General features: G+C 40.9%; 2 protein-coding genes across 3 annotated transcripts in view; one reads left to right on the top strand and one right to left on the bottom strand.

Annotated features, from left to right (window-relative positions):
* usp22 (ubiquitin specific peptidase 22) overlaps window positions 1–26,895 on the top strand; it is a 73,687-nt gene that overhangs the window by 38,294 nt on the left and 8,498 nt on the right. Inside the window, exon 15 of one of the 2 annotated variants that reach the window (XR_012591910.1) lies at window positions 7,255–7,395. The exons of the other annotated variant lie outside the window; for it this stretch is intronic. The gene's annotated coding sequence lies outside the window, so the exon portion shown is untranslated. Of the gene's footprint in view, window positions 1–7,254; window positions 7,396–26,895 lie in introns of those variants that run through there. 2 annotated transcript variants of the gene reach the window in all.
* sstr2a (somatostatin receptor 2a) lies at window positions 14,729–25,908 on the bottom strand. The gene is made up of 4 exons (XM_074620234.1): window positions 25,465–25,908; window positions 21,565–22,239; window positions 19,882–20,207; window positions 14,729–17,207 (listed from the first exon to the last, which is right to left on the bottom strand). Exons 2-4 carry the CDS (start codon window positions 21,950–21,952, stop codon window positions 16,785–16,787), a joined length of 1,137 nt encoding a protein of 378 aa, XP_074476335.1. The 5' UTR covers window positions 21,953–22,239; window positions 25,465–25,908; the 3' UTR covers window positions 14,729–16,784.

The raw sequence follows: 26,895 nt of genomic DNA, 5'->3' as shown, positions 1-26,895 counted from the left end.
TTTCATAGGAACTAGGATCCTTCTTGCCATGTGCAGCTTAGAGTAGATAGAACAGAGCATGAACACCTGGATGTTAAAGATGCGAGCCAGAAATAACCAGAGATTTATTTTGGTCCAATTATAGGTATAGAAAAGTTTATGTTTTTCATATTTATGCCCTGCACATCTTCATTTTAACTTCCTTAATCATTGCAAATTGATCTGCGTAGCATTCAAACAAAGTGGCAGCCCCATATAAAACTATTATAGTAAAATAGCAAAATAAAACTAAGTCTCACACAGTGCCTGTTTGCTCAACTATACCCTACTGTAGTTATGCAGTGTATTTCTATATCTAAATCAAAGTGTATAAAGTAAAGTAAAGAGAGGAAATCAGATATCAAGAACAAAAAGCACTTCATAGGTTTCAAACAGTGTACTGACTTTGTCACTCTGAGATTTTCGGGGGAGGATTTGTTGTGCAGCTGTTAGAAGATACCGGAAATTCTGGGGTGTCAAGTCATTAAAGGTGTTAGTTTTGTTTTACAACGTATACATTTGGTTCTGCTTTGTGACTTTTAAAACAATTAGCAACTGCAGGTGCAGTCGTGCCGGTACACGTGTGAGTATTAAAGAGATAAATAGTCACAGCGTTATGGACATTAATGATGAACCATGAATTCAAATGAATCATTCACTACTTTGATAGTTGTCGTTTGATACACGTAGTTTATATAATATATAAAATGTCTTTGACTTTTATGATCAACCAGTAGAAGTCACTAATAAACATTGATAAGGACATGATCCCTCAATGGCTTCCCACCCACAAACAAGTTAGAGATGCAGCTCTCGAGAACTGACCCTGGATCTCTGCAGTCAACTCTGTCTCCTAAAAATCCTGCTCCCATACAACTAAACTACATTCTCAATTATGTTTTGAGGGAAACGTATTTTCTCCCGGACTACAGTCACACTTTTAAACAGTTTTAAACATGTGGTTAACGTTGTAAATTGAAACCAAACAAAAAAAATGCAGCAGAACTACTTTGTTGGTTTGTTGGTACATCATGGTTTGGCTTAAAATGACTATGAAATTGAAACAAAACACAACAAAAATGCAACAAAACTACTTGGTTAGGTTTAGTAAAAAAATATATAATTATTAAAAGTAAACATTAACTTTTAGTTTCATGTGGAACACCGGTCTCCTGAGCGAAAGTCCTGTGTTTGTTGACCCATCCACCACCCGACCTCCTCCCTACGCGGACTTTTGCAGACTGTCATTTTAAACGTATTTGTGATACGTCAAAAACAAACGTAACCCAAGACAAAATACGTTTCCCTCAAAACGTAATTCACAATAGTTGTATGGGAACGTAATTTTTAGGAGACGGTTGGTTTCGAGGGAAACACATTTTCTCCTCGATTATGGTTGATGTTTTAAAAACGTGGTTACGATTCTAAATTGAAACAAAACAAAACAAAAACTCCAACAAAATCACTTGTTTAACTAAAAGATCATGGTTTGGCTTAAAATAAATGTTTGTTAGGTAACTTACGTACGTAACATTAAAATGTTGACTTTTCGCTTCATAAGGGACACAAACATCGGTTTCCTTGGCGAAAGTCCTGTGTTTGTTTGACCCATCCATAAACCCCAACCTCCTCCCTATCCAGACTTCCACGAACTTCGATGAGAAACATATTTGTGATCCGTCAAAAGCAAACGTAATCCGGGGGGGAAAATATGTTTCCCTCGAAACGTAATTGACAATACAGTTTCACTGTCCTGGGAACGTAATTTTTAGGAGACGAGGCTGCTGCAGTAGACCAGTCCAAACCCGGATAAAATCTTTCTCCAAAATATTAAATCGACACTATTTAAAAACACTTAATTGGAGTGATACTAACAAATAATTCATCTTTGTGATTAAAAATACAGGACTACAGCTGAGCAAGTATGCGGTAAATAAGTGAGACATCTGTATGTAAATCATCAGAATGCAACTTTGAGTCAGAAAACAAATCAAGAAGAAAACCAAGAAGTTGAATTTGAGGAAGCACAGATCAAATTATGACTTGGCAGACTGTTGAGTCACAGTGAAACCAGAAGCTTCTTGACATTTTACATTTACTCTAACCTGTGCTAAGGTTATAGATTAGCTAGAATATCTTCGATAAAAAAAATTTAATGATGAAATCTAAAATGTGCTGTTGGATGAACAAAAACAGTATAAACAATATAAATAGAAAACCATGGTTTTCACAGGTCAAATGTATTCATATTATAAATCAAATTATATTTTTTGTTAATAGAAGAAAAATGAAAATAAACTAAAATTAAGGTTAGGTATACACACACATACAACCATTTTGTTTGCGTAGCATTATCATTATATGTTTCTTTTTGCTATAGGTTTGTCATTAGTAAGAATGAATGGGTGGGCAACATGGCAGCAGTAAAAGAAAAAAAAGAAAGAAAAGAAAGAAAATAGAAAATATGCAGGAAAAAACTATTTTATAAAAAATGTACATGCATATTTACAAAAATAGGTCTTCATAATAACATAAATTGGTGCCAAAAAAACTAAACTACAGACACTCATATATGACATGTCACAACATGCATATTTGAAATGTACAATTACTGCCCATGAAAAAAAGTCATAGTATAGTATGTTGAAAAATTTAAAAAAAGTCATAGTATAGTATGCCGGAAAAAAAGTCATAGTATAGTGTGTCGAAAATTTTAAAAAAAGAATAGTATAGTATGTCGAAAAAAGTCATAGCATAGTATGTCGAAAAAAAAAGTAGTATAGTTTGTCGAAAAAAGAAAAAAAAAATGATGAATCAGAAAAACTCACAAAGAGGAAGGATCGTTTAAGTCTGTTCTGATTACGGGAACACACCTCTGACAAAACAACCACCTACAGAAACCTGAACACCCAGAATAGACTCTCTGCAGATGGGTAGTCAAATTCAGAAGAGGAAAAAAGGAAACCAGTTCACATGAGTAAAAAAACAGAACGAAAAATGGCCAAATCATGACTAAAAAAATCTGTCATTTTGAGTTGAAGACGAATATATTCCAAAAAGTCTTGATTTACTGAAATATTTGCGTCAACAAAGAGTAATATTTGTACTTTTTACACCAAATGATTAATTTAATGGGGAATTATTTTTGTTAGTTTTGGAAACTCTAGAGCTCTTAACCCACACAGGAGAGTTTAACACAATAAATACAAAGTTAGGTTTGGGTGAGTGCGAGCCACAAAAATATTTTGGGTAAAATTTTCTTTTTCTGGCTTAATTTTACAACATGAATGATAATCAGACTGAAAGCACTTTACTCCCACAGCACAGTAAATTCTATATAACAGCACATTCACTCCAACAATACCAGAATTACACCAGTAGATGGAGACAGCCGGCAATATATGAAAAGACAATCTGTTCAGTGCAGGATCAACAATAATTTCCAACCTATAATCACTGTGTACTTTGCCATAGATTGACAGAAGCTTATATGCACCATTTCCACTTCTTAATACTCTCTTTATCTCGTAGAAATAATTCCTAATCCTACAACTTCATTCAGGGAGGCAGAGCCGTGACAAGAATACAAATGTTCAAACTTCAGTGAGGGGGAGATGAAGAAGTGTGTGTGAAAGATAAGGGTGTTTGGGCTGAAACTAGTCCCAGGTAAAGGATTTGGAGGGGATGAAAGAGCGTATTGGCAAGTGTATGAACATGTTTGATCAAAGGATGAGAGCCTACATGCTGTGCGGTGCTCGAAATTTCTACTAGACCGCTGAACAATGTTTCCACCCACAAGGGTATCTTTGTTAGATCAAACAGACCGTGTTGTGCTCCCACATTAGCTTTCTTCAGCATCAGCGTTACAATACCGTCAGAAAACGTATGTTGTCACTTCAGCCATGTTGAGGAAAACACGGTTGACAAAATTTCGAAAGCTTTCCACGACTTTTCAAGGAACCATAAAAAAATTTCCATTCACAACCTATAACACGGACAGAAATGCATAGTATACTTTGGTCCAAATGTTAATCATTGTATGAAAGTTAAACAGCAACCTTTTCTAATCTCTAATAGTGGTTGTGTTCATATTCACTTTAAATACTTCAAACTACAGGTACAGTCAACATATTGCCCTTTATCTGAAGAAAAAAAAGCTTTACAAGCACTTTTATCAGTCTGGCACTGACTTTCAAGCATGAGGGGGAAATGGAACCGATTGTACTATCAGTGTATTCTTAATGTATTTGATTATAAACTCATTTCTGGATGCAAGTCAGAAAAACCAACCCGAGTGCACTAAACGGCGAATGAATGACACAGCTGTTTTTGCTTTTGACGTCATTTGTACGCCATGTAGTCTGTACTGACTGCAATGTAAAGGCATTCTGCGTAAATACGCTACGCTCAGAGTTAGTGATGTTAAATAAAAAGTGGGAGAGACTGTTCATGATGAATGGGAGGGTGTGGAAGGTGGATGGGTTCAACAAACGCAGGACTTTCAACCAGGAGACTGGTGTCAGTGTCCCAGAGTATTGTTGAGTTATTTTGTAGTTACTATAGTGACGTTTGTGACGTGTTTTCCGTACTTCTGTTACATTGTTTCTGTAAGTATTTTACTTAGTTTACGTACTTATTTTAAGCCCAACCGTGATGTTTTTCCTAAACCTAACTTAGTGGTTTTGTTGTCTAAACCTAACTGCAGCCGTTACCGTAGTTTTGTTGTGTGTCTCGTAAAAATGACTTGCAAAAAGAGGCGTACAAATGACATGTGAATAGGCTAAAATGCGTTCTCATGACACGCAGAATGTCGTAGTAATGACGTGCTATTTGTACGGCTTCCCATGAGGTTGGAAAAACAATGCGGCAACATCGGTATAGCCCTATGTAGGCATACGCTTTTTAAGCCTTTCAGTACAACCCATCGATATAGCCTACCCAGTAAGCCTTTCAACATCAATAGCCTTCTTTCAATGCATGTGTTTTGCTGTCCAACACAATTTTGACTACAGCTGAAATTGAGCTATTGGCTAATACGGTTGACATACATTTACTGCAAACTCTACAATACATGCCCCACACCAAATAGCAGACAAAGTTAGCATCGAGCTGGTGAACATAGTGGAGCAGTTAGCTGTTAAAGAGTCCGATATTTCCCTCCAGAGTTGGTGGAGCCTAAAACAGAGGTAAAAGGAGAGTGTATAGAGTGGTGTAGGAATGACGTATTTTTCTATCTAGACCAACCCAGAAGTCGTCGGGTTCCAAAAAGCCAATGGGATTTGGATTGGTTTTTGGATTATCGCAGAAAATAAGCTCTAAACAAACTAACACCACGGTCGCCTGAGCGCGAGTTTGCACAACGAGGCTTTAAAAGTGGACTAGTCTTCGGTGTGATGATGTTTTGTCGTCTCATTTATTCAATCGTTAGCAACTGCCTTTTTTAAGACTTATAAAAAGCTTCAAAATTCCCAAGTGGCATATTTACTGTTGTATTTTATATCATAGACCAAAACATTAAAATCTCTTCTGCTTGTGTTAACCACAGACCTTATTTTAGGCATCTAACTAAAAACCCATTCAAAAAAACCATTCACTTTGAGAATAAAGGAACCGGAAGTGGTTAATGTGGCCCGGGAAAGGGAAGTTTGGGGTCCCCTGCTGGAGCTGTTGCCCCCGCGACCCGATCCCGGATAAGCGGTTGAAGATGGATGGATGGATGGATGGATGGAACCGGAAGTGCAAAAATGCTAACTCATTTCCGGGTTTTAGGAGACTTTGATTCATCAGGTGGCCACAAACTCCAAATGAATGATAATGTTGCGAAATTATCAGCAACTGTTTGCCAACCCTTTAGCCATATCTACCTAAAAAGAGATAATATGTCAGTGTTGTGTTCACAACTTCTTTGTGCAGGTTTTATGGAGAGAATTAACATCCTTTGTGTAAAAAATGGACACCTACACTGCTGGAATGATTAATAGGGGGAGTAAAACGTGAGCTTTAACAGATTGAATTCTCTGTAAGTGTTGCATGACGAATAGCCATTGTAGTCACGGAAACTGAGCCTTGTAACACCAGCCTTGTGGTGTGTTTCAAACATTTCAGAAAAAGAATAAAATCGTGATGGTCAAGCTGAAAATACGACTTACTCTTGGCTTGAAGGGGATTCACTTTTTCACTTTTTTTCTTTTGTGCTTCGCCATCCTGTTCAGTACAAATACCTCACGCTGTATACTTCATGTGAGCTGTGCTGAATGAATTGTTTCACACACTGATTCTAGTTTGGCCTATTTGACCTTCTCTTTGTTCTACTTTGTGTCAATGTTACGCAACAGAACTTTTCAAAAGATTTTTCAGGAGTCATTTTTCTGTCAGGTTATTTATTGAAAAAGTCACATGGTGTATACGGCGTTCTCCCTCAATACTGGATCAATTTCAGAAATTGTTGTCCCCATTAGTCACGTAGACACAGACACATGGGGAAATAGGGTCCTGTTTGAAAAATACAGAAGTTATCTTTTAACAAAGTGGTTTTGTTACCTAAACCAAGAAGCTGTTTTGTTAGTTGGTTTCTCTGTCGGTCAGAAAAAAAAACAACATATAAATATGATATAAATACATGTAATTTATAGTTACACCTAAAGTACTTCAGCAGCCTTTTCTTGTTGTTTCGGTGCCATATTTGCAAAAGTTGGTTATATGTTACTTCTGTGTTGCTCTTAACATAACAACACGTTCTCATCCCAACTCGTCACATACTGACGCTTTGTCAGACCCCTCAGCATCATTTTCGGTCGCAGTAAACATGTGCTTAATGTTGTGAATTAAACAAAAACACTTGCTTAGGTTTAGGCAGCCAAAACCACGTAGTTAGGTTTGTGCTTAAAATGACTGTTTTTACAGTGAAAATGTGACTGGACGTTGTGAACACAGGACACGAACAAACAGCTGATTGTAAAGCGAAAGTAAAACGTAACACATGGGATACAAACAGTGGTCTCCTGGATGAAAGCCTTGCTTTTGTTGGGAACGAGGGCTGCGTTCGCTGCCATTTTTTAGATTGACATTGACAAATTGACTCTCCCAAAACTCGTGCTTAGCTGGCTAGAGGTGGATGAGAAAATTCACTTTCTACTTCGTGCATTTAATCCTCATTACCATCCTCTCACCTGCCACCACAATAAAACATCCCCAAGCACGACATTCATTACAGAATACATTACTTTTTTTTCACAGCAGAGCTGAATCCTCGGCAGTGCAGATTGGCACAGCGTTCATAATCATGAGTCATGTGGAGGCGACTCAGGCGAGAGAGGAAAATGAAAAGTGATCTGAGGTATTGCTGCATGTGCGCTCATGCGTGTGTGGATGGTATTGAATTGAGCCTTACCCACATCTACAATGTCAGGGGATGTCTAAATAAATCCACATTAAGTCAAAAGAAAACATGTATTTGATATGATTTTGCTTTTCAGCTACAACTTGATACAAAATGACACAACTGTCTTTACGGCAGGTGCCTTGTAAGCATTCATTTGGTGATTTGGAGATCAAAATACTTAGACATCTAAGTTCAGGTTTGAATCCAGCTTGGGGCCCCTCTATGTGGAGTTTGCATGTTCTCCCCGTGTGAGCGTGGGTTTTCTCCGGGTTCTCCGACTCCCTCCCACAGTCCAAAGACATGCAGGTTAATTGTTGATTCTAAATGTCCCATAGGTGTGAATGGTTGTCTATCTCTATGTGTCAGCCTGTGATAGTCTGGAGACCTGCCCAGGGTGTACCCTGCCTTCACCCAATGTCAGCTGGGATCAGCTCCAGCCCCCCCACGACCCTGAATAGGATAATCAGCTACAGATAATGGATGGATGGATGATTTCTGAGTTACAATAACTTTGTGCTTTGGGATAACGCTACCCCAGCAAAGTGGTCTACTGGTTGTGGGAAATGCTGCTAAAACAATGTTATTATGTTAATTAGATGTCTAAAATACTTTGACTTTTCAACCAAATTTAGCCTGCTTTAACCTCTAGAAATTCAAACATCTAGACAGCTTTCTATTTGCAAATCACCAACGCAATGCTTGCAAAGTGAGTTAACAATACTAGTGTGGTGAAAGTGATTTTGAAAACAGTCTTAAGACATTTCCTAATCGTAACTTTTATGGTATGAAATGGGAAGACCCTGTCTGAAAAGGGATCCTAAACCTCAGACACACACAGTATATCCTCTGTCCCCCCTTTTGGTTTTCTTCATTTGGTTTATTTGTTTGCTGTATTTATTTAGTTTTTTAGTAAACTCATGTGTGGTCTCCTCTCTTTGTCCAGCCTTGAGCTATGTTGTTACAGAATTAATGATGACATTTATCAGCTCTGTGTTTGGGAGCTCACAGCCCCTTGAGAAATGCTGGAATTTACTGAATCCCATTGGGTACCATCTGTATACAACATAGTGTATTCTGTGTGATATGTTCAGGGATCAGGGGAAAATTTGGAGCTCCTCCAAGGATTGTATTCCTGAGGGAAATATAAAGTGGAACGGCCCTTGAAGTTCCAATTCCAGGAACTTTCTAAGATATACAGTAGTCTAGGGATTTCACAATACCAGAAATTTAGTAGTTGATACCAAAACCAGTACTTGATTCTTGATACCCAATTCAATACCACGGTAGAAAAACAAAAACAAAACAATAAATCCCATGTACTTCAACATGCACCCCTTTATTACCGTTTGCATGCTGTTTTTTTTACGAATTTATTATTAATCCCTCATGATCTGCCGCAAGTTTTTCGCCAAAAACAAAGTTTTACAAGATTATATTTGAAGAATATGATAAGAATATATTTTCATTGAATAGAGCTTGAACACATCATAACTCAGTGCAACCTCTGTACGTTAACTGTTAGCTGCATTATTTAGCCAAGCAGGTCCGTGCTGCCCAATGTTAGCTAACAGCTAACGTTACTAGCTCTCCTCTTGTCGATTTCAACACGGATTTGTTGTTCACAATGTAGCATCATCAGGGACATTTACTATCGTCCCTGAGATGACTGGACGCCACTAGTCTGGAGCCAGCAACCTACAGTGCTGTAGAAAAACGAGTAACATGATGTTTTTAGAATCAGTTCTTGTGACATCCCAACAGTAGTCATCACACATAGTGCACACACAGGCTATATGCACATCCACTGACACACAAATACACAAGTTTGACCACGGGAGCAGAAACTGGCCTGCATTTTAATTGCAGAGACAAGGACATTGGCCTGTCCATTACAATCAATGATCACATTATATTCTATGCAACAATAAAGAGTCACAAATAAACATCTGCTTCTGACATTATATCACACAAACATAAGCCACGTAAGCTGGGGGAAATATAGTACCAAAAAATGATATACAACAGGTCTCTGTTATGTTTTGGTTACCAACATGTCTGTACAATACAAAGGCCTTTAGTTGTTTGGCTTTTGGGAGAAACCGGTTACAGTGTTGTTTTGCTGTACATTGATGTCATCACATTAATTTATAGTAAGTTCCAAGGCACATAGATCAAAGTAACTGCACAGAAAAGTAGTACATATCCATGGCTGTATACCGTCAGAAACAAGCTTGTCATTTTATTTCTTTGACCAACAGAATGACTCATGCCTCACCCGATTCGACTGTTATCGGGCCATTAAAGGTGCGTTATTGTTTGCTATAAGCATCATAGATGTTGGTCAGTAGGGGCCTAATACATTGTAAAAGTGAAAGAAAAAATATAACCTTCTAACACGTTGTAAAACTGCATGAAATGTTAAGTTTTTAACAGAAACAGAATAGCTTCTTTAGGTTTAGGCAACAAAACCACTGAATTAAGTTTAGGGAAAAGCATTGTGTCTTGGCTTAAAATATCTACATTTGAAAAGTTGAAACTCAACACTTGAGAACGCATGCGAATCCCGGTCTATTGGCTTAAAGCCCAGTGTTCTGTGGCCCATCCATCACCCTGGACCTCCATCCCATATGGAGTTTCATGCTGTCTATATTACAGTTCCTCACTTCCGCTCTTGCTCCTGTCATAATTCCTACGGTACGTCTTCTTTTATTCCTTCTTTCTGTGATCGATCATGTGAATACATGACGAAACCTACCAGTGGGTGTAGCAGGGCCCTTCTGACCCACATCTATGAGCCTTATAACCACTGGTAACGCACATTTAATGGCCTGATAACAGTCTAATAGGCTCCTGATCATAACTTAAAAATCTACAAAGTTACACCTGTTGTTGCTAAACTTGAACCCAAACTCAAGTGCATCTCTGTACCTTTTTTTCTGAGAGTGTATCTAACAAACATAGATGGCCACCCAGTGAGTGTGTAACACTGGTTTTGGTTTCGTGAGGGGACACAGAAAGTGAGATACGCAACCCTCTCCATGCAAGAACAAGCAGAGGATACCACAAATACATAGATAATATTGAACGGTGCATCCTCAGGAGTGCACGTTCTAGCCCTTCGCAAATTAACTTGTGTTTCCAAAAGAGAAACGGAGCGCAAGAAGGCGGAGGTTTCCCCCATTCCTCCGCTTCTTCCTCTCATCTGTACACTATACAAAGTGCCCCTTTTTCGCATTTGGCGTTGAATCGCGCCCAGCGAACAAAGCCGGAGCCGCGTCGACCCAAATGACTTTTAGTCAGAACACGACCTCATTTCAGAGAGATAATTAGGTCTTGATTTCACAAAATTACAAAGGAAGCAGAGACTACGGGCGCCGTCTCATTGCCTCAGCTGTCCTTTTTCAGCGCTACATTTACACTGCTTTTGGCACAAATCGTATTTTCAACATCTACTAAGCATCAGAATGGTCCATTAAGTACATTAAGTCCATTAAGTATGTCCAAATAGCCGGCGGCAATGGCAGGCTTAGTGTGTTTCCTTCAGCATGGTTCAGTTCATTTCAGCTCCGTTGAGTTTGGGTGGGTGTAAAATGTGTCAGCTCATATTATTCTTCACCAGCTGTGCACGCGAGAGAGAGAGAGAGAGAGAGAGAGAGAGAGAGAGAGAGAGAGAGAGAGAGAGAGAGAGAGAGAGAGAGAGAGAGAGAGAGAGAGAGAGAGAGAGAAAGATAGGACGGAGCAAAAGTAATTAACTGTGGATGATGAGAGAAAAGTTGTTGTACTTCAGGCTTGAAGGTTCTAGTATTCGCAGATGTACTGAAAGATACAGCCTGTTTCAGAGTCATTCACAGGTTTTCTACTGTACATGTAATAATCGAATTGCAATTCAGACATATTTCTGGTTGTAGGTTTCACACATCAAGCCTTTGGTCTTGATGTGTCACATTATTACATACACAGTCCACTGGTCAAGGTCAGTATGTGTAGTGTCCGTTTTACCACGCTCCAAGTTCCTAGGCCACTTAAGGCCCTGACAAACAAAGCCAACGGTCAGCTGTTGTACAGTTTAGTGCCGTCGGTGAGTGTCCGTCAGCCTAGTTTTTTCCGGTGTGTCCCGCACTGTCGGCTCTTGTTTGCCCGTGACATGTTGAACGAATCAGTGCACAAGAAGAGAAACGGAAGTTAGCAGTGAGCCTATGTCTTATCTGATCAATCCAATACAAAGATATTTTCACGCCGACATGGCCATCTGGAATGAATCTAAGTGGTGAGTGAGAGTGGTGTGAAAATGGTCGCCAAACGCCAATTGGTGTTCATGTACGTATCATAACAACGACTTTTATATCCGCAGTCCTCGGTCTTCCAGGTTCCGTTTTTGAATGACGAATAGACTACCGCCACCTGCTGGTGTGGAGAGTTATTTCCTCTCACGCAGACGCAGAACGCATGCGCTAACTGGCCGTCGGCTGTCGTCTTTGCGGCGTGTTCGAGTGCAACTTGTCAGCCAAAACAAAGGCGAAGTGAGGCGACGCAACAGGCGGCCTTCATCGCCGCTAGTTCTCTGATGTCGGGTTGGTGTGTCCCCAGATTTAGTCTGCCGGGTATCTCAGTTCTGGCTCATGTTCCAATTAATTTCAATCCTTTTTTGTGAAAACCCAGTGTACTCACAGGAGGCAGAGAAAACTTGAACACGGGTTTCTTTGAGAATCAATTACAACGTTACGGCAGGTGATTTCCATCAAAGTTACATGACTATCACTGTACGCTATATATATATATGACACAGTCAAAAACTTGTTGCAACCCACACCTACACAGTTTTTCAGTGCGCATGGCTAAAGACTGTTTTTGACGTAATGTAATGACCATTTTCCCTGCCTCCTGTGAGTACACAGGACTGAGACTAAGTGGCGTAGGAACTTGGATGACTCCTTAATGCAGAGCTGGTCACCCTCATCACCTTATGCATTACTCAGACAATAGTGTGAGGAGCTTATGTCTGTGCGTCTGCGAGTGTGTGTTCCTATTTTGACCTGTGAGTGAAGATGGGGCTGACCCTGCTACAAATACTACTAGAAGTGACAGCACAGAGACGGTGCCATGACAAATCATTTTCCGCAGTAACCTCCCGGGACAAGCCTTGTCTGGCCCCTCATCTCTTTTGATTGCACTGATTGATGGCTTCTAACTTGACCGATACAGCCTTCTGGGACGAAGTGAATCTGACACCAGCAGCATATGGCGGGTGACCTTATTACTATAGAGGCTTTGCAGTATTGATAAATCTCCTGGCAACCAGGTGTGGCTCTGTCACGGAGGTCCCTTGGACAATCCACTGTGCATAAAACAGCCTGATAGCTAAACCGGAAGTAGATAAAATAGCTCATTCAGCCAGCATTAATGGAGTGATAAGGTTTCCAAATTCAGGTTGTTGTGACATGGTCTTTTGTTGTAGCTCCTCTGGCTCTCGCTCTTTGAGGAAACTGCAGCTAAGTGGTGTCAGCCCAGTTAACAAAGCAAAGTGCTAATGTTTTAGCTAGCTAATTAACCAGTTCACTAATTTATAAAAGCTGATAATGACGTTGAATTGTGGGAGCTGAGGTTAGAAGCTGATAACTGTATGTCTTCATTGGAACTCTTTCAGAATGTGTATTTTCCAAGTCACAGCACCGACCCACAGTCGAAAAGCCTTTGCACACCTTTTTGTCTGAAATTTTCGCACGTTTAAAAAAAAATATGACCTCATTGTGTCAATCATGTTTACACACCGACTCTGAAACTTAAGTCCGTCATTGGTCACTTTTCGGAATAGGTTTGAGTTTCTGCTTTTTTTCGCATCCATCAAAAGCCAAAAGAGGGTTGTTTGACCACCCAGAGCAAAATGACGTCTGATAAACTGATTCACATCTCCCAGCACTTTACGATAAAGAAATAAAAGAATACAGAGATGCGGAATTTAATGATAGATTGTGGCAGGTGTTTGCAGAACAGCTCGGAATCGGGGATGGTCGCAAAACAAAGGATGTACTAAAGATTAGACAGTAGTGATTGTGCTAAACAATAGCTTCTTACCGATGTCATCATTCATTTATAAACCCTGTCGGGGACCAGCGGTATACATTGCACGGCACCCACATAATTAATTCAGTTTTGTCTCGTATTGCGAATTTTTGCAATGAAGACAATAATAAAACGCATCGGACTCAGTGTGCGAGTAGCTTAACGATTTGTATTGGATGACGAATTCAAAAAACGCTTACGAAAAATACAGACTTGGTGTGCAAAGGCCTTAAACCATGCTAGCAGCTCTGTGGCTGCACTCAAGCTCAATGCTAACATCAGCGTGCTAACATGCTCAAAATCACAATGCTATCATGCAGATATTTAGCAAATAATGTTTACCATGTGCACCATCCTTGTTAAGCGTGTTAGCATGCTAACATTTCCCAATTAGCATTTAACACAAAGTACAGCTGAGGCTCATTGGAATGTTAGTTTTGAAGGTATTTGGTCTTAAATTAAAGTGCCGGACGAATACAAAATTTCATAGCAATCTCCATCCAATAGTTGTTGAGACATTTCAATAGGGACCAAAGTGGTGAACTGACAGACATTGCCACCCCTTGAGCCATGCAGCTAGCATGGCTAAAAAAAAACATGGGAACCTCCATGATGTTCCACTGATTGATTGATTATTCCGTTAATCCATCTGGCATCCTGACAGTCTTGTGTCTCGCAAGACGCTGCTAATTATAAATGTATGCACATTTAACTTATCGCTGCTGCCTCCATTATTCACCCAGTGTAATGAAGGCCACTGAGAAATGTGAGATGCATTGAGTAAAGGTCACGACAGGTTAGAAGTGGTATTGGGTATACAATTATATGAGCATGCAATTCCCATTTTAACAATAAGTGGTCTTGGTGAGAATGTAGGCTATTGTATGACTAGCCTGTGTAGAAAAGACTACCATTACACTGAATCCTTTTCTGAGTTAGTACAATATATGTGATGTGTAAAAGTACTAAGGGTGTGGAGTTTGAAAGACTTGGGCATTAACAGAGTGCGAGGGTCTGAAGAAAGATGTTATCCAGTTGCACCTTGGGAAATGTATAGGATCCATTTTTTTGGAGCTTGACACAGTACAACATATCCTCATGCAACGGTTTGTATGATGTCTTACAAAAAGTTAACCTCTTCCTCATTTTTCGCGCATTTTCGTACGAATGCCTAGCAACACGTGTCAATTTCCAGTTGTTACATGCATACATTCTTTTCAAAATAAAATCCTGTCTTCACAGGGGAAAAAAACTTGGTTAGGTTTAGGCAACAAAACGACTTGGTTAGGTTTAGGAAAAGATCGTGGTTTGGGTTAAAATAACTACGAAGTGGCGTAACTCAAGTATGGAACTTACATGATAAATAAGTCAACGTTTGGGTTAAAATAACTACGGAAGTAGCATAATTTAAGTACGGAAGTTACGTAACAAATAAGTCAACGTTTGGGTTAAAATAATTTACGAAGTGGGACGAAAGTCTGGTGTATTTTGATCCGCCCCAACCTCCTCTCTATGCGGCGTTTGTTGCTCTTTGTACGTCCTGGTTCACGATTACGTGGATTACATACAAATTGATTTCATGGGATATATATACGAATTACAGTGCATTACTTTTCATAGGTATAGCTATGAATCGGCGTGCTGTTTTGATTTCTTTCAAAAATCTGTAAAAAATAAATTAACTGTATGTTTGATCTATTGATACATATGAGTTAAGTTATAACTTAAGAAATACAATCAGGCTTTCTCAGCCATCGTTGCCTAAAAGCTGGCGACTTCCAGAATGGCCAGTAGAAGGCTTGTAACAACAATTTATTATACAGGTGTTTCAAGTTCTGTTTCTTTTCTCTCTTTATCACTCACACACACACACACCTTGGTTTCTTCCTGTCAGCTGTATCCATTCAGCCCACTACAATCTCTCAAACTTTGTCTTCATTGCGTTCTCAGTAGATAGAATACAACCTTTAGTTCTTTCTATCCTCTGTATCTCCTTATCCCCCCACCTCTCTCTCCCTCTTTGACTATATAACTTAATTTTCTGCCTTCTGTGAAATTTAGACCTTTTTGCAAGCTGTCAGATTCAAATGTGAAGCCGAGGGCAGTGACCACATTTCAACATGAACTCGAGAAGAAATCTTACATTGTCACAACACAGCACTTTACAAGTAGAAATGGGCTCCTTACAATGGCACCGCTGGCACAGGGAGCAACTATTGTTAAGACCAGGATACAGTGATAGTATAAAGTACATAAGATGGGTTTCACAAACATTGTTTCAGAACTGTCCTTGATGCTTTACAAGAATACAGGATTATTTTACATGCCTTTGAAATTCATTTTGATTAGGACCTTTCCCCCGGAGGTTGACAGAAAACCATTTTGTAGGCTATATACAAACTGTTTTAAAGGGAGCAAGGTCAGAGCGGCCGGCGAGATGTTTTCCTATCCTTCCACTTAATCAATAATCCAGGATGTTCAATTCGAGAGTTTACGGATCAATGCAGCTCCTCCTGCAGAGATGCCAGCAAGAGAGAGAAAAAGAGCATCCTTTGTTCATCATGTTGAGAGGGCTTTGCCATTTTGTTGCCTGGTTGATCATGTAAGACCAGGCTAATCAGCTGGTATGAATAAAACATGAAGCTTTTCACCTTTTGGCTTCTGATTTTGTATCTTTCAAAGTCTCTATTGAATTACAGCGCTGGCTGTTTTCCGCTGCAATGTTCGGCTGACTTCTTCAGCAGTATTTCCACATTCGGAGAAATCAATGCCGACCCTTCATAGCTCTCTCCGTCAGAACACTCCATCAAGGACATCCCCTCGGATCTCTCTCTCTACCATGGGTGAACTAGTCTCAGTGATTCTCCAGTGGGTCCACAGCAGTCTCTTCTTCGATCCTGCGTCTTGTTTCGATTTTGGTTCCGTCTGCATGACTTCTGACAACTCGATCGAAACCTCGAGCTGGCAAGCATGATCAGCACTCTTATTTGTGTTTGATTTCAACATCACTTAAACGCAGCGCTGAAAATCACTTCAGTCAAGATGCGTTTTCGCTCCGCCTCAGGGCGAACCAGCTCAATTTGTTTCATTAACCCAAATATCAAGAGTTTTGAGCGTGTACTTTCCCTGACCCCTGAAAACCCCTTACGAAATTGTTTATTTTTCACTTAGACTTTGCTCATGTGTTGATGTCCACGAGCTGCAACTATTACATCAGCCTCCTGCATCTTTGAACAAGGGGTCACTAGCAGTGTACTGGCAGCTCATCAGTCTGGAAGCACCACTGCTCAATTTCTCTGGCCTACCTGGATGCGACTGCCACTCCTCAGATGCTGGTCTGCAGCTCGCCATTGAGCAAGGCAGCATTGTGAGTCTCCAAGTTGGTCACGGCGTCGTGAACCATCCTGCTCCTGTCTGCCCTGCTGTCGCTGCGCTCTATGTCGTCCAGGCCCGCCACCTTCTTCAGGCACAGGACGTTCTGAAAGCTCTTCTTGAAGTTGTCCGACAGGAAGGCGTACAGGATGGGGTTGGCGCAACTGTTGGCGTAGCCGAGCACCACCACGAAGTCGAAGGTGCTCTTCACGGCGGAGGTGGGGTTGATGGAGCTGGTGACGGAGGTGACGTTGAAGATGTAGAAAGGCAGCCAGCAGAGGACGAACACAGCAACCACGATGGACACCATCTGTGTCACCTTGCGCTCAGAACGCTTGCGCTTGGTGGAACCCACCCGCATGCCAGACGACTTCACCTGGAAAAAGAATGGACTGTCAATGGCTTAAAATCTCCCAAATATAAAATCACAGTGTTCACACTATGAGACATAGATATTTAACCTTAAAGTAAACTTTTGACATTTTGGGATAGGGATGTCATGATACCAGAAATTTAGTGGTCGATACTAATACCGATGAAATTCCACGATTCTCGATACCAATTCGATACCAAGGTAAAAAACAAAAGTAAAACAATGTTCTCATGTTCCCATGTACTTCAATATACACTCCTTTATTGCTGTTTGCATACTGTTTTTTGTTAGGAAGTTTAACAGGTTCAACATATCCTCATATGATATGATATTTGATATTGGTATATGAAAACAGCCTGAACCCATAGCCCTGTTGCAGGACCAAGGAAGAGATGTTGAAAATACTAACTCGCCAGATGCTATAGACACGCTTTCAGTGACGAATAAGGTGGCAAAAAAATTATCTCAGCATGATTAAAACAGTATTCTTATTAGGGCCCGAGCACGAAAGTGCCAGGACCCAACGGTGTCCTGGCACTTTCGTGTGCAAGGAACCTATTGTTTTTGTCAGTATTATTATTTTTCTGCTGCAAGAACGCGTTTTTGACGACCTTAGCCATCCCCAAAACTCACCAAAATTGGAACATGCGTCGGGAGTGACGAAAATTGCAATGTTCTGTAGTGATTGGGAACGGGCGTCGCCAGCGGGCTCTATAGCGCCCCCTAACGCGTCGAAATCTAAAGTTGATCCGATATTCATGAAATTTGGTATGCATATCCCACTCATCATTTGAAACATATTCCTCATTGGGTTTCATTAGCTCCGCCCACCCAGAAGTCGGCCATATTGGATTTCATGTCATTTTTAGCGTTTTATAGGCCGCGTACTTTAACGAACTCCTCCTACAGATTTAATCAGATCGAGTTGAAATTTGGTCAGGACCATCTTAAGACCTTGAGGATGAAAAGTTATTAAAATGGTGAGTGTTCACTTAACGACCTGACCGTGGCGTGGCGGCCATTTTGAGCCATTCGCCATGAAATGGAAAAATTGATATCCGCGCTCCGGTTTCACCTACAAGTACAAAATTTGGTAGACAGATGTAAGATGTGGAGAGAAACAAAAAAGCCTCTTGGAGGTATGCCCAAAACTCAACAGGAAGTCAGCCATATTTAATTTTATGTTCGATTTTGCCCATTTTTCGCCCATTTCTGAGGGGTTTTGTAGGCCGCGTACTTTAACGAACTCCTCCTGCAGGTTCAATAAGATCGATTTGAAATTTGGTCAGGACCATCTCAAGACCTTGAAGATGAAAAGTTATTAAAATGGTGAGTTTTCACTTAACGACATGACCGTGGCGTGGCGGCCATTTTGAGCCATTCGCCATGAAACAGGCAGTTATTGTAACTCAACTGTACATAGTCCGATCTGCCCCAAATCTCTCAGGTATGATGGTGGTCCAGTACTGATGACATGTATATGAAAAAATATACTCATAGCCCCGCCCCAAGACGTTAGCCCCGCCCCCTTTCATAACTCATGAACCGTTTATAGTAGAGTCTTGTGGGATGTGTCATATCACTCAGCAGAGAGTGGGTTAACCCTAACTCAACTGTACATAGTTCGATCTGCCCCAAATTTCTCAGGTATGATAAGGGTCTAGTCCTGATTATATGTAAATGCAAAAATATAGTCATAGCCATGCCCCCTACACATTAGCCCCGCCCCCTTTCATAACTCATGAACCGTTTGTCGTAGAGTCTTGTGGGAGGTGTCATATCACTCAGCAGAGAGTGCCTGTTTCATTGGTGAAGGTTATGCCCACCCCCTACACATTAGCCCCGCCCCCTTTCATAACTCATGATCCGTTTGTCGTAGAGTCTTGTGGGAGGTGTTATATCACTCAGCAGAGAGTGCCTGTTAAGTTGGTGTTGTTATCCCCGCCCCCTACACATTAGCCACGCCCCCCTTCATAACTCGTGAACCGCTTGTCGTAGAGCCTTGCGGCAGGCGTCATGGCGCTCGTCAGAGTTTCGGTTTCACGGTGTCCGGCCGCGTCGGTCGGCGTCCCGCCAGCATCCCCGACGCGCAAGTAGGGGCGAGGGCCCGTTCATCGCTGCTTGCAGCTTTAATTTATATTGCTTCCTGCAATCACACTCTGTCAGAGTAAATCATGTTTTTTGTTCCTTTAAACCCACCTGATACAAATGTTTTTTCCACCTTATAAGTCTCTATTGAAGACAATTTCCTACCATCTGCTGTAATTTCAACATTATTCCCATAACAAATTTAACAAATGTCTGTGAAATTAAAATGTTAAATTTCCCTATAGCTAGCCTGGATAGCCTCCCAGGGCCCGTGTTCAAACACACAACAACCCTGTAAAATTCAATATGTAACATATTAGCTCAAGCAAAACTAACTTAAAACATAAAAAACTTTTATGAGATAGTTAACTGTGGCGAAAACTGTTGTTCATTTCAGAGTTGTCAACCGTTATCTACACACTTAGTGACTTTTATTTTAAATTAGCTATTCATCTGAATCTACAAATAAACATGACCTAAGGGACCAAAATACTTCCACAATCTTTGTAATGGTTGGATGTTTGTTCAACATTCTAGTCCTGTAGCCAGTATTAAAAAATTATTTATTATAATGGAGGCGGTCTCTCACCTTGACTATAATGAGCAGGTAGCAAAGACATATGACTGCCAGCGGCAGGAAGAATCCTATGAAGAATGTGTAGATTATGAAGGCCGTGTAGTAGACATCCTGGGGCTCTGGCCACACGATCCCACATACTGGCACCTTGTCAAGGCCACTGAAGATCATAGTAGGTAGGATGACTAATAGGGACACACCCCACACTGTCAGGTTAATGAACTTGGCCACGCGAGGCTTCCGCCATTTCGTGGACTTAATAGGGTGGACCACAGCCAAGTAGCGATCGATGCTCATCACCATCAGACAGAAGATGCTGGTGAACTGATTGAGAGAGTCTGGGAGGGGGTGGAGGGGAGAGAGTAGAGAAAGAAAAGTAAAATGAGGACGTGTATCAAGTACCAGTATCAGTAAGTGCTGATGCTTGTTCTTTGTAATAAAACAGGAGGTGTATAAAGTGTGATAAGACAGCCATAGGAGGACCAACATTGTTTGAATTGCAACTAAAGTCCAAATATCTCTAATCTACGCTTTGAAATTGTTAAATATTGTGGGAAATACGCTTATTTAAAGGAGACATATCATGTTCATTTTCAGGTTCATATTTGTATATTGAGTTTCTACTAGAACAAAAAACACATTCTTTTTCTCATACTGTCTTTCTGAATATACCTGTATTCACTCTCGTCTGAAATGCTCCGTTTTAGCACCTGTCTCTTTAAGAACCCTTCCGAAAAAAGCCCAGTCTGCTCTGATTGGTCAGCGTTTCCAGTCTTCCCCATCTACAATGTTGCCGTTTTCGCAGCGTCACTGCAGCCGGGGACTCACTGGTTGTGTCAACTACGCAGAGTTTAGCGGCACTTCCACCGGTGACTGTATAGTTGTGACATCACAACCTCACAGAAGTCCCGACGGCTCGTTTAAAGGCGCGTGTGCATTTCTCCATTGGTTTGAGCATGGTGATACTTTCACAGTATTTATATAGCACCTAGACCTGCATTATAATCAAAAAAGACATCTCACTTTCTACAATATGGGACCTTTAAAGATGAAGCTACAGCCAGAAGATGGTTAGCTTAGCTTGGCTTGGCAAAAAAAAAATAAAAAAGTATTTCCCAAAATGTGAAACTATTCTTTTAAGACACCTAAATGTCAAAGATTTTGAACAAACACTCTTTAATTTTTGCAATTGCAACTGAAGTGTTAACATTTTAAAAAGAACAGATGTTTCTTAAGTAAGGCTGTCAAAGTTAACGCAATAATAACGGACATTGTTTTTCTTTAATTTCTTTAACGTATTAATGCAACTTGCGATTTTTAGGTTGTAGTGGGATCAGTGAAGAATGAAGATACTGGCATCATATGAAACTACAAAACCTAATGAATCCATTGGTACCATACATGTCATACTAGCTTGTCACAAAGGAGGTTAAAAAACGCTCCAAACTTACACTAAATTTTGTGAATAATTTGCAATTAATCGCGATTAACTATGGACAATCATGCGATTAATCACAATTAAATGATTTAATCGATTGACAGCGCTATTATTTAGGTTTTCTTTAATTTGCAATCACAGCAGACAATGATTTAAATTATTTTATTCCCTCTTGAGGAAGCCAAAAGTGTTTCTTTTCCCAGTAAAACAAACTGCTTTCTCCAGTGCACCATTAGCTCTTCACGCTCTCCACCTACCGACAGTCATGATCACCCTGCACAGCACCTCTCCGAAGGGCCAGTGCACCAGAGTCAGCTGCAGGGCGATGAACGGCAGGCTCATCATGCACAGAACGTCCGCCACAGCCAGGTTCAGGATGTAGATGTTAGTCACTGTCTTCATTTTGGCATAGCGCAGGATGACGTATATGACCAAGGCGTTGCCGCACAGCCCCACGGCGCACACCATGAAGTAGATCAAGGTGATGACCACGGAGCTGGTCTTGTCCTGGTGGGGCTCCCTGGCCTTGGAGATGTTCAGGTCCAGGTCGGACTCATTGCCCTGGATGTAGCTGTCGTACAGGAGAGGCTCGGGCATGGAGATGTTGGGGGGAGTCGGGAGAAAGGGCCACTGATCCAAGGCCATGGTGGCTGGGAGGGGTTTAGGGTATCAAAGGGTTCCAAGTGTCTAATGATGGCAAGAGGTAAGGGGTAAAGATGTAATCATAAAGCAGTTTGGAGAAGGCTTAAAAGCATTAATTTTACCATGCAGGACTGTTGAAATAAGGGTAAAGGGACTTCAACTTCCTGGGGTACTGGGAATTTTTGGGGTCTAGGGATTTGGGGCTCCGGGATGACTAGGGATTTTCATCAACGAGGAACTACAGGTATCACATCCCAGATGTAGAGAAACAGAAAAAGAGCAAGATAGATCTAGGGAGAAAGAGAGACATAAAGAACAGTAAGTTTGGCTGAGAAACAGAATATTCCTTTGACAAATAATAATAGCCCTTCAAGGTCCATGGCAACAGATTACTTTAAATAATGACTTTCACGTCTTCAATCAGAGAAAGATGTAAAATATCCTCTCTATAGAGAATACTCCAGATATGTCCTTTTACATGTTTAGTTCCTCAATACTTATTCCAATCACGCAAGCAATTGGCAGACAGAGACATGGAGGAGATGCCAAGATGCCAATCCAGTCAAGTTCAAATTAGAGATGTGCAGCTTTCTAAAAATAAATTTAGGGCATTCTCTCACACAGCAGAGAGAGACAGAAAACTGGGACCTTCATAGGCAAGACGCAAAATACTGGAGGCACAACCCAAACCCAACCCAAACACGCAAAACTTTTATTTCATGACACTTATTTGAACGCTTTCACACCAGGCGATAACCTCCGGGTCTTAAAAGTGAAGCCAGTGCTGAAGTGCCTTAAACTTGCATTCTTTCTAACAGCCAGCAGGAGGCGACTCCTCTGGTTGCAAAAAGAAGTCCGATTGTATAGAAATCTATGAGGAAATGAGCCTACTTCTCACTTGATTCTGACTTTATGGTCTCAATCACTAGTTTCAAGTCTTCTTCAATACAGCGTGATGTTCATTTAGTAAATTATGGTCCCATTTAGAGGCAAATAGACGATAAAGCAGGGTATGCTTAAGGGCATGGCTACCTTGTGATTGACAGGTCGCTACCACGGCGTTGTCCAGTCAGTTCATGAAAGTTGGTTGTGACATTTAAGTCGCCTAAAAAAGTCTTATTCAGCGTTCATTTGTACTTAGCTCCACCCTCTCGTGTCACCCCTGGTTGCAAAAAACCAAGATGACGACGGCCAAAATGTGGAACTCAAGGCTTCAAAACCGTAGTCTGCAACCAATGGGTGATGTCACGGTGACTACATCCACTTCTTATATACAGTCTATCTATGTTTTGCACTAAGGAAGATATCTAGTTGCAGGCGTCGGGGGCAACAAAACTCATCATGATAACCATATTGTGTCAGTATTCAACGTCAAAATATCAACTGGATCTCATTTGATCTCATATTCATTTACCGTCCAGACCCTAAATCCCCCTACAATGCTACACTGAGCCAAGTAGTCCAGGTCAGGTGTGTGCACACGTGTGTGTTTGTGTGTGTGCGCGTGCCTCCCCCACGTATGCATACATGCAAAAAAAAAAAGGTACGCCTGAGCGAAAGCACGACCAGGGCACACCGCGCTGCAGAAAACAAATGTTTATTCAATTGATCTCGGGGACAAACAGCTCTGGCACTGTGGCAGGATCAATCACTCTTTCCCTGCAGTGACAGCAACAGGGACATTAGTACAGGTCATAGTTTATCTGAATTACATGTGATTATGGGCCCACTCTGGACAGTCCACTTTATGCTAATGAGGGATATCGTTGGGTAATTGTTGGGTACAATTACTTGTTATCACAGCAGATGAGGTTAGAAGGTTAGACTACTGGGGATTATTGTTGTTTTTATTAATCCGCAAAGTGTTTTTCCTTCAAAATGAATTATCAATTTATAAACTCTAACCACAAATGGCCATCAGTAATTACCAGAGACAAAAGGGATGTCTTTAACCTTTGTGTTTCATCTGCCTATCAGTCCAAAAAACCCAAAGGTATTCAATGAAAAGACTAAAAGAATTATAATAATTGTCACTAATTAGGTTTGTCAACCTCTTTCAGCACTGTTTAAATAGGTAAGTCTGGTCAATGGAGATGGGTCCATTTTGATATGGCCACACACATTAACCGTCAGTTTGATATCTGCAAAATCTGCCAACCAACCTAAAACTTAGTTAGTCGAAAATTCAGTGCAGAATTTTAGAAGCCAAAATCATCTCCAAGCTGCTTGGTTTTCCCGTCCTTGTGAGAGAGCAATTATATGTTAGATGCATTGCATTCTCATAATTTAAAGGAATTTAATTGGATGCAAATTTAATCCAATTTTAAAGTTACAATCCTTAAGATTTCACTGCTGGTTGATTTGTTACCAATGGTAACAGTGAGTGCATGGCGGACCCCGCCACTAACAATGGAAACTCCTATATAGACTGAATGTAATTACACCGAATGGTTATTGCTGAAAAAAATGATGAACATAAAATATTCCAATTAAAAATTCTAAATCCAGAAAAAGACTCTTTATTGGCCTTTAAAAACAGATATCGAGAGAGCTCCATCATAGAAATATGTACTTGTGTGTGTGTGTGAGAGAGAGAGAGTGAGTGCTACAGACAGAATGCACAGAATGCACTAATAATACATCAACTGATGAAAGGCTTTATAGTGTTACTTCTTAGCAGGAGGGCAGGCTAATTACTGTGTGAGTGTGTGAGTATTATTTGGTAACATCTCGGAGTTTAATTATCAAGCAGAGTAATTGTATTATTAAGAGTGAAAGGGGGATTTGATGGTCTATTAAAACTCTTGCAATGGGATCCATTAAGACTCACATAAAAACATAAATTGCAGCAGGATGAAGCCACATTTGAGCTCAGCACTGACTGGGTGAATAGATGAGATGTGAATAGTGCTTCCAGGGAAGCAGCAGCAGCATGCAGCCTCACACTACAACCTGCAGGCTGTGTGTGATAAATGTCCAGCTCAACAGGAGACGTGCACACTAAAGTGGAAAAACTCTCCTCCAATTGTCACTTTGACATGAAATGGCTCCTGCAGGCATCAAACCGTTGACCTCTTAATTGAGGGACAAACCCCCTTACTCTCCCTGACATGTTTCCAAACCAACTCTCCTTGTTAATCCGCATGTTTCTCCACTGTGCTTTGCACCTATTCCAATTATTATTATTTTCTGTACTGGGATGAAGGTACATACATCTACCCTCCTTTTAACGAGCAGAAGTAGATATCAGAGTGCGCAAGAAGCCCATGTACATGCGCTTTAAGTGGGTTTGAGTTCATTTGAATCCTTTAATTGCATTTGGGTGCCAAAAACGAATGCCCTGTGCCATGAATTAGATTGCGTGTGTGTGTGCCACTTTATGGCAACAAATATAACTTTTAAAAGACAAAAACAGACCTGACTATGGAAGAATTGCAGTGCGCAAAAAGCCAGCCAAAGTCCAACACAGAAATAGCCTTTTTAAAATTCAGCACAAAAATGTCAATATCACTTACTTTTAAATTGAAAATTTGAAAATGTCCTCTTCATATCAAGTCCATCGTGGCAAAGTGTCCTTCAGCAGAGAATATACGGAGTCCAGCCGCTCTGAAACGGCGCTGAACCTGCTGGAGAGCTTCATGATCCCTCACAGCAGCCTCTCCATCCACCTGCTACCAGACAATTACGCACAGCGCTGGCGCTCCACAGCCCACTCTCCTTCACCTTCACCACAGCTGCCGGTTATACTACGGCTCTCAGGTCATTATTTTTTGTACCTTCAAGATATATTCCGCGTTTGTAAACCGAAACTTTGACAGACCACGTCTAAAAAATTTAAAAAACGCAGTGCGCTCACAGCCAGTACGCTGCGTCCAACCAGAAAGTCTTGGCACCGAATCGTACCGATACGGAGCGGCAGGCAGGACTCACAACTGCACCGGAGATACAGAGAGAGAGAGAGAGAGAAGCAGCCTGTGAGTGACAGATGAGTTTTTGCGTTGAGCGCGTCACTCTGTGTTGGAGTGAGTCGTGCGTAGATGACTCAATTCCTGGTGCCTTGTGTCATTGACAGATTTATTTCTCTGCAGAGTTAACAGACGGTTTCAAACGTGTTTAGAAGTGGAATATTTGCATAGCTTACCTGAACCAGCAGTTTAGAAAAATTTTGTTTTCATGGCAATTTTAGACAAAAAAAAATTCCTGTATGCTTGCAGAGCAGAGCATCCTCAGTGCAGAGACTAAAAAAACACAAAGCTTCCTCACGGTATCATGCACCAGTCGTCTCTTTAATCAGCTTCCATTGAAATGATTTCAAGTGTTATGCAGGCCTTAGATCTTCAGTCAGTGGTGCACATCCACATACACTCAGATCTGAAGGATGAAGCCAATGCAACAAACCCCCCCTTCTTCCCCGTCTTTTATAAAGGAGGAGTAATGAAGCAAGTGCAGATGGCGGGTAGCCGTCTTCCACGACCTCTCCATGAGAAAATGTCCCCACAAAAGTGCTGCTATTATTACAGCCAGCTGTTGTCCTATCAAAGATTAATAGTTCTATTTATGTCCAAAGCGATAGGAAAGGGATGGAAGCTGCTCAGGGAGAGCACGATACAACAAGGGTTTGTGGTGTCTTCAGTTATTCTCTGCAGAAATCCCCATCCATGTAAACCAGTGTACAGTCAGTAGGGTTCAGGTGTGTGTTTTTTCTGTGCTGTGGTTTGAGGTCCCTGGGAGAGTTCACTATTGTGTGTCACATCTGGCCTGCAAGCGTTCCAATTCATTTTAAATGATCAGCTAGTCCAAAGAGCTTAAAGAAACAACGTCAGCACTGTCTTTCGTTAAAGGGTTAGTTTTGACATTTTGGAAAATACGCTTATTTGCCCTATTGTCGAGATTTAGATTGAGAAGGTCGACACAGCTCTCATATGTGTTTGCTAAATATGAAGCAG

Source organism: Sebastes fasciatus, chromosome 20 (assembly GCF_043250625.1).
Source record: "Sebastes fasciatus isolate fSebFas1 chromosome 20, fSebFas1.pri, whole genome shotgun sequence".
Classification (NCBI taxonomy): domain Eukaryota; kingdom Metazoa; phylum Chordata; class Actinopteri; order Perciformes; family Sebastidae; genus Sebastes; species Sebastes fasciatus.
This window is presented reverse-complemented; position numbering and strand designations above follow the sequence as displayed.